Source organism: Calypte anna, chromosome 10 (genome assembly GCF_003957555.1).
Source record: "Calypte anna isolate BGI_N300 chromosome 10, bCalAnn1_v1.p, whole genome shotgun sequence".
Taxonomy (NCBI): Eukaryota; Metazoa; Chordata; class Aves; order Apodiformes; family Trochilidae; genus Calypte; species Calypte anna.
In genome coordinates, this window is record NC_044256.1 from 13,363,620 (window position 1) to 13,380,743 (window position 17,124).

The window sequence follows — 17,124 nt, forward strand, 5'->3', positions numbered from 1 at the left end:
AGTTCCTTCTCAGGAAGCAGGGACAACCCCCTTCACATCTGGGGGTCAAACAAGGTTGGAGGCTGCTGGGGTTTATTCCCAGGCACTCACCAGAGCTGCAACATCTGGGTTGAACTCCAAAGCCAGACCAGATTTTTCTTTCTACAATACAACAGCTTAGTGCTGAGCCTTGCTCACTGTTGTTAGTTGTTTGCTGGGCTTTTTTTGTACTGTTCAGTTTCTGTTTTCTCTATTATAAAAGGTTATTACTTTGTTTATTTGTTTATTTTATGTGATTTGTTTTCCTGCTGCTTTCCATTGTATTGATTAGAACATTTTCAGACTGCATCTTTACAACTTAGTTTAGGGCATTGCCATGTACCTGTTTTAATACAGGATGTTTACAGGTTTTTAGCATCTATATGCACTCTCCATCAAAAATTTTCCTGCAGCATATGAACACTGAAAAAAAAAGAAGTCAGCATTCACTCATTCCTGTTACCATTAACCTAATACTCAGGATATTTTTTTACTTCAAAGTCCCTTTTTCTAGTTATAAAAAAACCTATTAATATAGTAGCGGAGTAAAAATATCTCTCCTTAGCATTTTAATCATCTTATTCTGAGACTTTTAAGCTAGTATTTAAATCCTTTTTTTGTCACACCAAAGATACTCATCATTAAGATATTTATTGATAATTAAAAATGAGATTCCAATCACTCATATAAAAATAATAAATTGTAATAAAGCAGCACAGCTGATAGAGGCCTGGGGAGAGATCCACCTCCTCTGATGGCATCTTCCTCCAGTCAGCATGGACCTGACAGGGCTGGAAGGATTTTTCCTGAGCACTGGCCAAATCCCACACGGAAGCCATTGCCCTGGCAGTAACCTAGGAACAGAAAACAACAGTTTGTTCTTTAAAGGCACCAGGCTTTTACCAGAAATAAAAGTGAATAAAGGTATAAAGAGACCAAAATGAAGTGGAAACATTTCAAAAATGCAACATGGTCTAAAAGAAAACCAAAAAACCATGTTGAAGAGACCAAGTAGCTCAGGAATATATAAAAACAAAAGTAGCATCAAATGTTAAACACAGCAATATGCAAGTTCAGTGAATGGCTCAAAGAGAAAAAAAGATGTGGAGCATTTCTGTTTGCAAACCTAACTTGCAGCACAATCACTCTAACTAGCAAACTGATTCACTGCTTAATCCAGCCTTGCAATTAACAAAGTCAATCTGGCCTCTCTTTCAGCAGCACTAGGACTATGCTTGGGATACTTAAAGCCAAGAAGATGCTCATTAAACCCCCCTCAAACAGCAGGACCTGCCCTTGCAGGATCTGTTTCACTCACTAAACCCAAGTAGTTAATTTCCATGAGAAACTCATCATCTGACTGAAAATATTAATTTCTCCTCTGTTATATAAACAGACATTGAAGGTTTGCTGACTGCTGCCGAGGTCACCCACCCGTGACAGCACCTCCAGCTACAGGACCATCCCATCTCTCCATGCTCCTGCCTGATGGGAGGGATTATTGCCATTAGGAAGGAGATGAGATGCCATTAGGAAGGAGATGAGATGCCATTAGGAAGGAGATGCTGCAGCACCTCTTGCTGCCACAGCCCAGCTCAGCTGCTCCAGAAACAGCATCCCTTAGCAAAGCTGCAGAGGAAGGGAGGGCTTCTGGCTCTTCTGGGAAGATTATTCTGGGTGGAAACAGCTGAGGAGACCTACTGAAGCTCTGATAACAACAACTGATCAAAGGAAGGACACAGTTGTCATGTGCTGTATTTTACAGGCTGCTTTCATAGTTAGACGTTTTTTTCCTAAAATAATGGAATGCATCATCCTCACTGCATGTGGTAGAAGCCAGCTGCCCTTGAGAAGCCAGGAGGGAGCTGAACAGAACAGACCTTAACCCTCATCCCCACCCTTAGCACAGATCAGTGGAAAACTGCTTCGAGGAAGAGGAAGATGGGTGGGCTCAGGCTTCAGGGCAGCCAAAGTCATTGCAAGGTGAGAACAGACCCTGCCAACTCCAACCCTCAGAGCAGCTCTCACAGCCAGCCTGAAATCAAGTTTTTTCCAAGGACAGCAATGTCTATAAGTGCTTGTGTAGCAGCCTGCTCACAGACACCATCCCACTCTCTGCCAGGTAATCCTTATTCGTAAGCAATACTTGAGTAGGACACTTGCTTTAAGGCTCAGCTCAGTTTCCATCAGGCTTCTTTGCCAGCTTTCCTTTGAGCCCCAGCTTATTATTTCAGTCCAGTTTAGTTATCCCCACTGTCAACTACAATTTAGAGCAGTACCAAGGAGCAGCACATTTAACAAAGCAAGCTCTGTGCTGCCAGCAGCATTGGTCTGAGCAGAGTGCCAAAGAGCTACAGAGAGGTTTTTGCAGCCAGCTGTGGCACACCACCAGCAAACCCTCCCTCTCAATTTTCTATCCCCGAGACAGACTCCTTGGGAAAAATATATTTCTCTCATTTTATGTGCTAGGGCTCTGAAATAGCTCCCGTGAAGGGAATGAGAACAAAAAGTTGAAATTGCAGAGTAGAAATTATGTGTTGGGCACTTGGCAAGAGCTTATGGCACTGCCTTGGGAGAGGATGCAATAGCACTAGCCCTGCCTCCAGGGTGCCTTAAGGCACTGGATCTGCCATCCATCACTAAATAGGAGCAGATCCCAAGCTGTCCCAGCAGGCAGCACCTGGCTGTCATGAATAAGGCGATGCCCTGAGCAGTGCAACCACAAACTTTTGACAGTGCAAAATGGCAGCAGGCAGTTTAACATCAGACCTTCCCACTGGGGCAATAGTTCCTTTGCCAGCAAAGATAAAAGACACTCAGAATTTAAAGTTTTTATTTAAGGGCAGATTATTCTGAGCATGAAGAACAGCATGGGTCATGGTCTAGTACCATTTGCCTCTCAGTTGGATGCCTCATGCCCACAGGTCCCAAACTTCAAGGTGCTCATTGCCATTGTCAGCATCTAACTCCAAAGGAACATTCATAATGCTTAAGTGTACCCTAATTTAGGGCTTCTGACATTATTACTGGAAAGACATCTGCACCTCTGGAGGTCACCATGGCACTCTGAGCTGCTGATGGAGTGTTCCTCTGCACTGAATGCACAGGGAGCTTATGGAGAGCAGCATCAGACACCCACACATCCCAGCACAAATTGTCACTGGGCTGTTGGAAGGTTGAAGGGCATCAGAGGTATTGGGGAATCCTCAGTGTCATCATCCATGTCTCTCTCCATTGCATCTCAATCTCCAATTGTGTCAGCATCTTTCTCTGCAAAACTGGCAGCACCTCACAGAAATATGATTTCCAAAGCTAACACGTAGCCTGCCAGACAGGAGGCACCAGGGCTCTGGCTGCAGCACTACTAAAGTTGCTTATAGACCTATCACTGAGAGGATGGAATACTTTTTTTTTTTTTTTTTTTAATCACAAGAAAGTTATTGAGTTTTGATAAAAAAACTTCCTGAGAAAAATGAGACATTTTAGATGGTTTTGGCAAAAATCATAGAGCTTCTGCTTGGATTGAGTGGGCACAGATATGTGTCCTTTAGGTTGCTATGTAAGCATTAGTCACTTACATTTTCTCTGCCCTAAGTTTTCTCATCACTTGCACTGTTTTGCTCTCTGTGCAGACTCTCTCTGATCACATCAGCATGACAGAGTTGCTCAGAGCCAGGTATGGCACTGCCTGAGTCTCATCTGCTGATGCACAACATCCCACAAAGCATTCTCGAAAAATTCAGTGGGTGACATAGCAAAGACATCCTCAGGCTTGAATCAGAAGTTCTGCATAGATGTTTTGCCAAATATTTGCCACCCCAGTGTCATGAAGTGGTTGACAAGATGAGAGGAAAGGAAAAAAAAATAGTATTTTTCACTGGTCTTTGGATTTAAAAGCAGTAGGAGTGGGATTTAGATCACAAATCACCCTGGCAGATTTTAATTCATAAAATCCTGAGTTTCTCAAGATGAAAAGTAAAACCATGGCCCAGCATGGAACAGCTCTTAAGCACAGCCCTGTTCAGAGTGGAGCTGCTCAGCTTTTCTGGCAGGCTTCATGCTGCTTCCCACATATTTGATTTGCATCAGACTTCATTGAATATGTGTATCTTACAAATTAAATATTTGCAAAATAATTTTTTTTCAGTGTTTTCCAAGCTCTGCTCCACACGCAAACTTGGACTTGGTGGCAATAACACATCAACTGCTTTTAGTCCCAGGATATTTTTGCCCCTAAAGGCAGAAGTCCCATCATCCCCTTAGCACTCATGCACAGGCATAGCAAGGTCATTAACTACTTAGCAAAGCAAATAATCAAATCCAGAAAGCATTTATTGCAGGGGAATTTCTGTCCACCTACTTCTGTCTCCTGACAGGTAGGAAGGAGACAGCTGTGCTTGTGTGGCAGGTAGGTAGAGGATAACCCATGTCCCCATCAGACACACCACTGGGATCAATCTATAGGAACGTGCCCTGGGTTCAGCCATTACCTGTCAAAATGACTTCATCTCCATCCTGTAGGAATTTACGAGACTGCCCACTGCCAAGAGGGATTTCTTTTGTTCCATTCCAGGACAGCTCCAGCATGGAGCCAAAGCTCTCTGGCTCCTGAAGCGAGAGTTCATTAACAAATAAACAACTTTTTATTACCTGACCTGCTGTTAAGCTACTTGCTGATGGAAGCAGACACACAAGTACATTAGCTTTATAGAGTTTTGCTGTTGATTTAATTCATTGATACATTGGCATGTTTTCCCTCCTTTGCATTTTAATTGCTTGCTCACTACAAGCAGTCAGGCTTACAGCCATTATCTGGTGTGTTTAACATAGTGCTAAACACTGTGAAAGCAGTTTAGGTGTGCTATGGGAAGAACAGAAACAAATCGAGGGCATTTCTACAAATCCAATGCTTTTGTGTAGTCATGTTTCACAGTTTTGTTTACATTTTGTTCTTCAGAAGAGCAATGCTGGCAAAGGTTTGTAAGTCTTTAATGTCAATCTGCAGTACAAGAGTTTAGAGGAAATAAAAAAGAGCTTCAGAAATGCTCAAAATGGAATGATGGGTATCTCAGCATTGAAACAACTTACCCTGCAGCTGTCTTTCAGAGCAGGATGTACATTTGATGCTTTAGAAAGTGCCAGTACCTTACCCACCTACTGCAACAACTACACATGTAGCAGTACATGCAGAGTAACAGCTTGTGAAGTTAGCTCCAAATATATAGAATTAGAAAAACTAAAAGTTATACCCATGCACCCCTTACTTTCTACTCAGAAATTTTAAAAAGCTGTATCTATCTCACAGAGCATAAATGGTCTGTATGGATGCTTGTGCACAGAACACAATTTGCATCTGTAGTAGAATAGTTCTTAGGGACCTGAACACAGGAGACATTAAAAACCAGAAAACAGTAACAACAAAAAAGCTCCTCCACTTCTCAGTGCAATTTTTTTTGACCACCAAAGCATTAGCCCTAAGTGCCTAGGAAAGAATTGCAGACATTTGCATGGCTGCTCAAGACAGGGCCCAAAGCCCTTTTTGCTAATTTTTGGACTGATAACCAGTTCTCAGGGAGCATCATTATTTAAACACTCACAGGTCCACTGATTGTGCCAGAGGCCAGGAGATCTCCAGGTCTGAGGTTGCACCCGTTGATGGAATGATGAGCCAGCTGCTGTTTCATGGTCCAGTACATGTGCTGGAGAAAGGAGGAAGCAGAAGTTAAAGAAATGAAGGATGAACTTCTCTGGCATGCCATTAGCCTCTGCAGAACCTACTGCATTCTCAGGATGATGCTGGTAAAACTGTCACTAAAGAAAAGTTTCCTTATTTAATCATGAAATTTCAGAAGGCTCAAAGCAACTCCACAGTTACTTAGTGCTGCGTTCCTAGAAGTTTCTGTGGACTGGCTGATTGCTTTCTAAATGATGATCAGGAGCTGCTATAGAACACTTTAACATGCAATTTAATCCTTTAAAATTTCTCTTCTTTCAGCTGGATGTAATTTCTCATCTTCATCTTCCCCTCTAAGGCCAGCACTGCTGACTAAGAATCTATGATTAAGTCCAGTATTTTAATGAATTTAAAGAAAAATCTCCCTGTTACTGATTTGCTGATTAAGGCAATTACTATGCAAAGAATCAAATGTGAACATAAAATTGATTGCAAAATCCTGCAGCTGGTACATATACTGCCTGGCTTCAATCAGCCTGTGGGGACAGAGCCACCGTTCTGCCCACAGAAGCTGGGAAAAGCCTGGACTCTGAGCGATGTCACAGCATCAAGTCTGCAACTAAATTACCATCTGCAACCCTGATTCTGTGTTGTGCCTCTGCCCAGGGAGAGGCAGCTCCCTCTGCCTGCAAGTCCTCAGCTCTCCCTGCCAAATGAGCACAGTTTCCAATACTCTGAGCAGCAGAAACAGCTGCCCCCTTCTTCAGTGCTCAGGACTTCAGGTGTTTCCATTTCAGTAAGGCCGAGCTATCACCCAGTCTCCATCCTTCTCCCTCTGTCCCCTACACACACAAACATACCAGATTTGATCTTCAGCTAATGCAGAACCCAGTGTTTGAAACTGCCTAAGGCTGGAGCTGATGGCATCAGCAAGGTTTCAAACACATGAAAGATTATAGAGTCTTACCTTGAAATTGGATCTGCATATAGTAGCTGGCATGCTCATTCCTTCTCCTGGAGGAAAGAAAACAAAATAAAAAACAGGGAAGCAGTTTGTGTTGGATGAATGATGTTGGAGTCTTTTGATTTTATGGGTGGATGGAGACTTCCTTTATCATTGTAATCCCTATCAGGAGAAAAGTACTACCATTCTCTATTCCAAAATGAAGGCCAGCAAGAAAACAAGGGTGTGGATATCACCAGGGTAGTATCTAGGTGTCCATTTCCAAAAGGAAAAATATCAGGACCTACCAGTCAGTGGGGCAATGAGCTGGGTTAACACCAGAATCTCAGGAATATCTGCTCTTCCCGTGCTCTGCTTATTCTTGCCCATGCAGGCAGACCCCACAGGGACCCTCCTCATCATAAATGGATCATCTGGGGGACATTCCCTCCTTGACACACTGCTGCATGGCCAAGAGGAGCCTGAGGAGCTTTGCCTCTTTCTCTGACAGAGATAATATGGGCAAAGATGGAAAAGGAGACCCACAGAGCCAAGAGCAAGTTGTCTGAATACATTGTGGTTCTGCATCCCTTAGGTGGCTCTACAGCCCACGCAGCATTGCTGTACCTTTAAGAGCAACAAAGAGCTTGATGTCGAAAGTGTAGGGTTCTTTATCCTGAAGGTAGGACAGTGGCTTGGGATCCTAGAAGCATATAAAAGGCACCAAAGGATAAACAAAGAGGAAAATTCCACTAGCCATCCCAGTGAGGTCTTGTTTAACCAGGCTGTGCTGCACACCCTCTTTACTACACCATTGCTACTGTTCAGATTATTGCTTTTCTTGCTCTCATGTACATACTTTTAAAAATCTTTTTGAGTAGATGTGGTATCTATCATTATAGATATCCCTCCTCATCATTATAGATGTTAATCCAAACAAAAAACAGTGCAGGTAACACCTTTGCTCTATGAATAGTGAATTCTCTGCAAGACTCTTTGATATCTTTTTCCATCTAAACTAAACCTCCACATAACACAGACAACTGGAATGATTGAACATGAAAATGATTGTTTTGGCTTGAGTCTACACTCTCTCTACTGCTTTCTTGTTGCTAAGTGCTACCAAGCTCTCTGATGACTTTGCTTTTCAGTCATTTTGAAGGACATGATTGTTCTGTCCTGCTCAGAGCACCCTGTGCCAGCACAGGTAACATCAATGAGGATTTGAACTCAGAGGGACCAGGTTGTCTTCATATATTTGGAAGCAGGATCACACTTGTAAACTCTATGAAGAAAGTGCTTGGCTCAGTGATTTCAGTGTTGGGCCCTACCAACAAAAAAAGGCACTGCTTTTTTTTCCAACCCCTTCTCTTGCTGACCTGGACAGGGTTTGGCAGCACAAATGGCATGAGAGCATCCATGGTAACAACCCAAGGAGAAATGGTTGTGCCAAAGCTCTTGCTCAGGAATGGACCCAAAGGAATATATTCCCATTTCTGGATGTCACGGGCTGGGAAGAGAAAATTCAAAACAATGCTGTTAAATGTATCCTGAGAGCTGTGCAGCCATCACCCCTATGAAAGAATAGCAGGGACTGAAAATGTTATCACTACCCTGTTTTTAGCCATCGTGCCCAAATCATGGTTTAAATCCATCCCTTTCAGACCCTCAAACCAATTTTCTTAGACCAGGTAGATTAGGAGGAAAAGTTATCAATAATTAAAATAAATTATTGATATATAGGCCATATTTGATATTGATATATATTGATATTGATATTGATATTGATATATAGGCCATCCCCCTATAACCAGTATTTTTATCCCCAAGGTAGTTAATGCTTTTACAGCCAGCTAATGGTTTCTGCCAGCCATAGGGCCAATTTCAACCAGTTAACTATGCTTTTGGCTGCTTAAATCTATGCAGAGACTGAGAGATTTGTGATTGCCAAATGCTTTTCCTACTCCTGACGCTGAAATCAATCCTCGGGTGGAATCCCCATCCTTAGGGTTGCTCCATCCCTGCCTGGAAGACTCTAGATTGATATTAGCTCTCTCATAAGTAAATAAATCTTCATTAAGCAGTAATTTCTGTCTCTACTGATTGATCAAAGATGGATGGAGATACAGCCTGAAAAACCCAGACAGCATTTCATTTTCAACCATATCCAGTGGTTTCAATGACCACTGCTCTGCTACTGAAATCCATCATTTCTCCTTTTCTGAGGTCTCCCTCTCCAGGCAGATTCCTGCAGCACCAGTTACCACTCCAGTCGTTCATGAGGACCATCCCAAAGATGTGCTCCTGGGCTCTGCTGATAGGAATCGGCTCCCCATACTTATTTCCAGGACCTACAAAGAATGCCTGAAATTGAAAAGCAAAATGCTGAATAAAGAATCTTCTGAAGCTAAATTCTGTACTGCATAAAGGGTTACAAGCGTGAGCAACAGAGGCTGGGCAGGATGGGATTTTACATTCCTTTCTCAAACACAATTAGACAAAACCCATGGCTCACTCTCTCTTTCTTCCCCTCCCTGAAGCTGGCAGGCTCGAAATACTTAAGAGCAAAGTGTTGCTAAGAGACAGTCATTAAATAAGTGCATGACAATGTCAAAACACAGGAACAAAAATGGTCCCTCCTCATCACAATCCAGATGCAGAACAGGTTTGCTCACTAAAGTAACTCTGTTTGCTGAAAAAAAAAAAGTTTCAAGTTGTGCACAGGGATGCTGAATGTGTGTGTAGCCTGTCATGGGAGAGGGGGAGAGGAGGGAGGTGGAGAAAAGTGCCCACTGAGTGAAACAGGTCATGAACTGGGTGCCTGCACTTGCTCCCTTAGAAATGTACAGTCTGAGCATGCAGAGAGAAGTCTACATGGAACCTCAGTTGACCACGAACAATTATGAAGTTTTTTTCTTCCAAAGCCTTCATCAGACTAAATCCATTCTCACAAGCAGCTAGCAATAAAACTCAGGCTTCAAAGCAGAAGTATGGAAGTACTTCATGTACCTCATTTTATGGCACTGCCTCCTGCTTTATAACACTGATCTGCAAAGCATACAACATTAAATTACTTCAGTCTTTTTTTTTTAATGGGGAGAGAGGAAATAAATCTTATAAAAAACTGTAATAACATAAATCAAAACGAACAGTCCTATAAAACTCCCCCTTCTGGATGGCACTAAGCCACTAGAAAATGCACCTTCCAAGAATGTTTCTGTACAAAACCCATTGCACAGGTTTCACCTTTCCAGCCAGAAGAAGGAGGAGTTAGAATTGCACTCCCAAGAACTCACAGCTTCTTCAGCTCTAGACTTCAGGAGCAGACAGTACTTCCAAAATCCCCAGCATTGATTAAAAGATCCTGTCTGCAGTGCAGAGGCAGCTGCTACCCAGATAAAAAGCTGTAATGTCTAATAAAAAGAATGTGCCTGTGTGTTTCCAGGCTGCTGCATGGATGATCAGATCTGGCCAGACAAGCTGTTTCCAACCTGATAGTTGTACCAGCAAACCACTCAGTGAGTTGATGTACCCTGCAACTTGTCAGAAGGGAAGGTTTTCCCCATGGAAAATTCATTGCCTGTTGCAGAGACTGCTCAGAGGGAGGCACAGAAATGGATCTAATGAGACATTAGTTTTAGAAGTCTTTGCTGTTTCTATTTTAATATTTTTAAGTGGTAGAGGGAAAAAGCCCCATCTTACCATTTCTAACTCAACATCCAGACGCTTACAAGCACCAAACACAGGGGGTTTATCTGTGGGTAGAAGAAAGAGTATTTTATGACAGGGAGGCAGATAGGGAAATAATAAGAGCAGAAGAAACAGAACAGCTGATGCTGCCTGGGCTGCAAACACAAGACATGCTTAAGTCAGGGCTTTCTCTTGCTCTGACCCTGGAATGAGCTCTGGCCGAGTCTTCCCACGTCCTTCCTCTTGTAGGAAAAATAAAAACTTAAAAAATAAGAAGCCACATTATAAGCCTCTTATGGACTCACCATTATCAGGTTGCATTTGCCCCACAGGTCTCCGGATGGGCGTTCCAGACACCACAACAGAGGATGCCCGGCCGTGATATCCAACAGGTAAGTGCAGCCTTGTGGAAGAGCATCACAGAACATGGTTAGCTGTGTAACCATCACCATCCAGAGCAGATTTGAGCGATGGAAGCACCACAAGGGTGTGAAGTAAAAGGAGAGACCTCTGCACGTATTGGCATGGACATTTTCACCTTAAAGATGTGAGCGAACAATAACCCAAAGCCACGTAGCTGTCTTAATGCACTTCTGTGCCACTGCTCCACTTCATTCCTTGGAGCTTAAACCCTGCCTTCTTTTCACTCAGTAAAAACCTGATTTCTTAGGTAAATCTGTCTTTGAACCAGATGGCTGCATTGTGATTGGTGTGACTGCTGCAAGGAAAGGCTGTGCAGACTCAGCTAAAACCGGGAAATTGTGGTTTTCTGTTCTGTTGAACTCCTGACACAAGAGGTTCTCATCCACTATGAACTGAGTGTAGGCAGGCAAAATCATAGAATCATAGAATCATAGAATCATAATAACATTGTGCGAGAGAAAAACCTGAAGTACCCACCAGTTAGGCATCAAAGCATTCTCCTTCCCCCTGAACATGATCCCAATATTTGTGGCATGCTGGCGTGAAGAATAAAAGTCAGTGTAATCTCCTGTGTGGAAAGAAAAACACAAAATAGGGATCAACAATAGGAGATTCCCTCACTTGCAGATGCCAGAGTGCACAGTCCACTGATGGTGATGGAAACAGCAGAAAGTGAGACTCTGAGAGCACTAAGCAGAGGCATGTAGTAACATTTAAGTTTATTAGCACAGGGATGTAATTAATAGCATAGAGGCGGTGATAACAGTTCACCCATAAAGTATGTATACAAAACTGTTATTTTTTTGTTTGTTTTTTGAAGCCTCTGGTAGAGAAGAGAGGAGAAAAATCCCAAGGACATAAAGAAGCAGCCAACCTCCCATGGGCAAACCAGTTCCCACTGCTCGTTCCGCCCTGCCCCTGGTACCCACGCGGAGGGAAGCGGCTGATGCTCAGGACATCTGCTGCCCTCTGCTGCCATCCCTGCAAACAGCTCCCACCTCCCAGCTGCACGGCAGATCAGAGGGTTTGGGGGAAAAAACCTTCACTTGTGAGGGGGCATTGACACGACATTAAGCTGTTTTGCAAGCTCAGTAAGTTCTCTTGCAGCCCCAGCAGAGGATACTTGTCCTCCAGACAACCACAAATCGTGCTTAGGACAGAGCTGGACCAGGGCAGTGGCTGTATTCACATCACTCACAAGTGCCAGGAGACAGCAGGATTTTGACACATTCAACCTGAAAGTATTTGCAGGGAGTTATCACATTTATGGAAGTTCATCATAGTTCCTCAAGGTTAAACTTTGTCCCAGACCAGGACTGTGCCCCACAGGAAGCCAAAGCCCAGTGGGAGCCTGGCTTAGCTGGGAATTGGGCAAGTTCACATCACTGCTCCAGTGAAGGTCAACCCCCTGGAGTGATATTGATCAAGTTGTTGTTGTTTTTTCTGTTAAAAAGAGGAAAATGTTTATATATCTTCATGGACACACTAATTCCAAAGCAGTTCATAGTCTCATGGGAGTGGAGGTAAGGTTTGGGATGCAGTGTAATAGCCTGGCAGTGGACACTTGTGCTTATTTATGAAGCTATGCTGGACTATCTGCCTTGTAGAATTTTGGAATATCTTTATTATTTTCTTACAGCAAATGGAAAAGTGGAAAAAATGTTACTTCCCTGGCTGTAGCCACAAAGGCCTATGGTGATGCCAATCTGATGACAGGAGTTTCGTGCCACCAGACAAACCTGATTGAGTGAAAATGGCATCCAGGAATTTTCTGGCTGCTGTTGAGCTTCCCCGGGCTTTTATTCATGTGCCACAGACAGCACTTACCCTTCATTACGTACAATAATCTACTTCTGGCTCCTGCCAAACCCATTCCCTGCTGCAGCTATGATCTGTCTGTCTGAGCAAGCTGGCAGCAAAGCAGTTTCTCTGGGGAGGAGCAGAGGGCAGTGCCGGGCAGGGACTCACCGATGTGGGCTGGCAGGTGCATCCTCGCAGAAGCCTGAGCTACAAACGCTCTGAAATGGAAAAGAAAAAAAAAAAAAAAGAAAAAAAAATTACCTCATCCCTCAGAAAACTTGCAGCTCTCACCCTTAAGTGGTTGATAGGGAGGTAAGGGGCTGATTGTCTCCTGGCTCTTTCCTTAAGTTGTTTTGCAAAGGCTTGCAGCAAAAAAACCCAAAAAAAAACCTTGCAGAAAAACAAAGGGACCTGTGCAGGCTGCTGCTCCTGAGCCCAACAGGAGCATGGGTGAGGGTGGAGTGGGCAGGGAGGAAGAGCAGTGAGCAGCCAGGTGCTTTCCCAAGGGACAGAGAGAGATGCCCGATTCCTGCTGCATGGAAAGGTTGATTTTATGGAATGTGGTTCTTGGGGTGCCTGATAGAGCTGCCATATCTGCTCAGGGAAGGTCCCTATGTCAAGCAGTGGTTCAAGCCCTCTCCTGCATGCATGAGCCTAAATCAGCCTGGCAAGACAGGGAGGAATGGTGTCTGCCTGCTGCCAGGGCAGGAGGTTGGAGTGTTTAAAGCATCACTCTGAACAAACAAGGTGTGTGATTAATGGACACACACATTTTCCATCAGCACACAACAGAGAGGAGCAGAGTCCTCCCCTGCCACTCCCACACCACTGCACTGCCCCATGTCTGAAGCCAAATTACCACAACAGGGTTGGTTTTAGCCAAGTCAGATGGTTTGGATGACGGATGGGGAGCAATGGGAGTGGTCTCTCTGCACCAGAAAATGCTCCAGGCTGTGCAGTGCTGGGGGAGATGCAGAGGAGACCCGAGCAGAGCTCAGTCTTTCCAGACAGAGAGTGACACCCTGGCTCTCTCAATATGCCCAACTTCCTGTGTGGGAGGCAGGTGGCCACATTCAGACCTCTCTGCTCACCTCCTCCGCAGCTCCACGTTGTCCCTCAGGGTTGGCTCTCCAGCTGACAGCAGCTTCTGGAGAAAAGCCCTCGCCTCCATCCATGCCGCCCGGCCCAGCCCCATGAAGGCATTCAGAGTAGGCTGACACATGACACAGAGAGGCAGATAAAACATGTTCTGCTTACCTTTTGTATCTGTAGAAGATGTCCTGCACTTTCATCCCCAGGTTGGAAGCCCATGAGCCAGGGTTATGCCATGGTGGCTGCCCAGCTTGCCCATGCTCTCCCATCCTCCCACCACAACTCCTCTGAGGCAGGACCTGCTGCCTCTGCATGATGCCCACTCTAATGCACTATTATAGGTGCAATGGCTTTGGTATCTCAACTACCTGTAAGCAGAAGTCATTTGTGTTTACCTTTACCTTTAATGAAGTCCACCATCATTAAAATCCCATCTGATTCCTTGCCATGAGGTACAGAAGGCACCAGCAGGACTGAAGTAACATTTAAGCTTTGTGTCAGACCCCTGAATTGCCTAAATCTGATAAAACTTCCCACAGAAATGTCCTTTGGACCCCCAGTGCCTCTGTTCTCCTGGCTACGGCAGGTGTGAGTCTGGAAGCAGAGACTGCTTCATGACACATTTCCAGTTTATCTCTGTTATCTCACCACAAATTTCTAAAATCTCTGACACATAGTTCTAAAATGTGGATGGAAATTAGAACAACAGACTTTATGATAAGTACCTGGTCAAAGACATGCTGATGTTTGGCAAGAGCTGGTCCATTGAACAGATGTTTAATGACCCCAAGATCCAAAATCTGGTCTCCAATTGCTACCCCGAGCCTGTGCCGAGGCTGCAAAGCAGCAAGAGAAGGAGATAAAGAGAGCAAGAGTTTATACTTCCATCCAGAAGTCCTCCAAAGCAGGCATAGGGATGAATAGTAAACAAAAGTGAGTTTAATCCATCATGAATAAGGGACTGATACATGAGCAATTTGCCATTAAATGCTTCTATGGGGCTGGCTACTGATAAATGTTGACCTAGAGGCAGAGCATCACTGTGGATTTCCCATAGGCTCTGAGGGGTGGGTGAGAGCCTTTCCCCCATCCCTGTCATTTGGAGGAAGTATAGGACAAATGAATAGAGGTTTCTTTCCCGTGTTCTTTTTCCCCCCCTAGTTGCCCACTTCTCACTGATGACAAGAACAAGCTCATATACTTGAAATACACTGTGAAGCAGGGGAATGCTATTCCTACTCCTACAGGTGGAGAACTGAAGCACAGACCTGGTTCACCTCACTACTCTAAACATATCACTGGAAGGAGAAATAGGCATTTCTGCACCAGTTTCTCCCCAGAAGATGAAGGGTGCTCTGCACTCCAGAGACCGTCCCAGAAGCCTGTGGTTGCTTTCGATGGACAGATGGATCCTAAGACACAAAGACCCTGTTCATCTCCCACAGGAAAGGTCAGGGGAGCAGCCCAGACCATCTCACTGCAGCTCTGCTACAGCTCTATAGGAGGTTGTAAAAATGCTGTAGCCTTCAAAGAGAAATTACAATCATTTGTGTCTTTAGGTAAATAAAGACAAGTCAGTTACAGGAGTTAAGAAAACTAGCTTACTGAAAAGGAATAACCATCCATGAAAATCCACAGATTTAAAGCTATTTTCTTAACCTTTAATTTTCAAATACAATACCAAATGTGATAATAAGTATTGATTCAGCAAACATTCCTGCAGAAAAACCTAAAGGCCATGTCAGGTTAATTTATAACTGAGATAGTCAGGAATGACATCAACTGCTTTAGCTTGAAATCATTAAAACACTGGGCTACTTTTAGAAAGTTATTTTACTAAATAGTTTCCATGAGTCCTTGCCTGTCTTCTCATAAGTTTTGACTGAAGATGTTTTTTTCATCTGGAGTAGTTACTGGAGAAAGTGGAAAAATAATCCAAACTTGCTAGATAACAATGCACATATCCAGGAAGAAATTAAATGAACCATCTCAGTTTCATCATTGGAGAACACCAGGTCAGAAAACACCATCTTCTGGCTTAAATTTTCTTTTTAAAAAAACTTGCATGGATAATCAGGAAGTTTCTGTGACAGCAACAAATAAATCCTCCACTTTTTCCTTCCAATATGCAGCTTTTGGTTCCTTTCCCTTTTTCCAGGAGGGCATATGTCTGGGATTCCATCCCAACAAGCACTCTGAGGTGTGAGGTTGAGCCTCATGAAAATGGGAATCGGGAGCTAGCTACCTCCTTGGAAAAAAGGTTGAATTGTGTTTTCTTCCATGATCATAAGGCCTGGAACTGGGTCTATCTGTAGCATTTGGGCACAGCTTTAAATGAAACATTTTTTACACATTTAATGCATTGTTGCATAAACATATGCCCAATAAAACACCACAGGTCAGTCACAGAAAGAAACAAAGCACACATTTTGTGTCCTAATGTTTTTGCAGCCAGCCCTGTAAGCTCACCAAGAGCAGACTCCCAGCAGAGCAGCAGATGACACCCACTTGAAAATACAGTGTTTTGAGCACAGCCTTCCCTTTTCCCTCACATCAGTTCATGCTGTGCAAGAGGGACTGGATGCTACAATATTAATGGTAAATTATTTCATGTGGCTTAAGGGTGACAGTGTGATTGCACTCAGGCACAAAGAAAATGAGGGACTGAGTTTAAAAAAAGTGCCAACTGTGCCATGCCTCTCTTGAGAGAGGAAAAGAATCTAAAGCAGATCTGAAGATTTCACAGTCAAAACCACGCAAAAACTATTGGGACTTACTAGCCAAAGTATCTTCAAGTTTGAACACTTCTCATTCCTTTTGTGCAATTTTAAGGAAGCTGCCACCAGAATAACCACAGTAAGAAAAAAAAAAAAAAAGACATTGAGGCAGCTACAGTTCTGCTGTCAAACCAGGAAGCATGGGGAAGTGTCTCAGGCTGGGAAGTTTTCCTTTATGCCAGGTTGCTGGAAATCTCTGATGTTATTCATAGCCTCTGAGCTAAACAACACCCCAAGGACAAAGCCTGCTGTTACTCACCTCCTCCTTAGTGGAGAAAACCCCATAAGGGAGATTTTGAAGAGGAAAATCTGAGTCCTTGTCTACCTGGATGAAAGACATAATGAACACCAAGCAGTTCCAGTTTACAGAGCGGAGCCTTTACCTCCTGGGCTGCTAAGATCCTCTCCAGATGTTGCAACCCTGAGCACAGAAGCACCAAATCCCACCCCCTGCCCTCAGCTCCAAACCAATCTCTGCTCCCTCTCAGACCCACCCCTCTGCCAGCAGTTAATCAGTGCCTGAGGGTTGCAGGAGTCAGCAACTGTTCCCTGCTCCCAGGGAGGTAGGGACTGGGGAGAAACTGTTCCTGCTCAATAAACCCTCATGTGACACTGGGGCCTTCTTTTGGCAGCTCTAAGACCCGATGTAACTCAGCTCATTTTCCTTTTGTGGGGCCACTTAACCTGCCAGAGCAGCAGTGCCACGA

At 43.9% G+C, this 17,124-nt stretch overlaps 1 protein-coding gene across 1 annotated transcript; it reads right to left on the bottom strand.

Annotated features, from left to right (window-relative positions):
* Positions 1 to 648: 648 nt before the first annotated feature.
* FAH (fumarylacetoacetate hydrolase) lies at positions 649 to 16,824 on the bottom strand. The gene is made up of 14 exons (XM_008491979.2): positions 16,677 to 16,824; positions 14,366 to 14,476; positions 13,640 to 13,761; positions 12,717 to 12,766; positions 11,226 to 11,316; positions 10,631 to 10,728; positions 10,338 to 10,390; positions 8,900 to 8,999; positions 8,015 to 8,145; positions 7,263 to 7,338; positions 6,660 to 6,706; positions 5,616 to 5,717; positions 4,509 to 4,626; positions 649 to 872 (listed from the first exon to the last, which is right to left on the bottom strand). Exons 1-14 carry the CDS (start codon positions 16,755 to 16,757, stop codon positions 790 to 792), a joined length of 1,263 nt encoding a protein of 420 aa, XP_008490201.1. The 5' UTR covers positions 16,758 to 16,824; the 3' UTR covers positions 649 to 789.
* Positions 16,825 to 17,124: the final 300 nt, after the last annotated feature.

Bases quoted from the DNA above. Each gene is read 5' to 3' on its own strand.
- FAH (XM_008491979.2), bottom strand. From the start codon at position 16,757: ATGTCTTTCATCCAGGTAGACAAGGACTCAGATTTTCCTCTTCAAAAT. The intron at 13,762-14,365 runs GTACTTATCATA...GTCATGTGTCAG, and splicing joins ATCAGCATGTCTTTGACCAG to CCTACTCTGAATGCCTTCAT. The intron at 11,317-12,716 runs GTGAGTCCCTGC...CTTTCCACACAG, and splicing joins GCACCTGCCAGCCCACATCG to GAGATTACACTGACTTTTAT.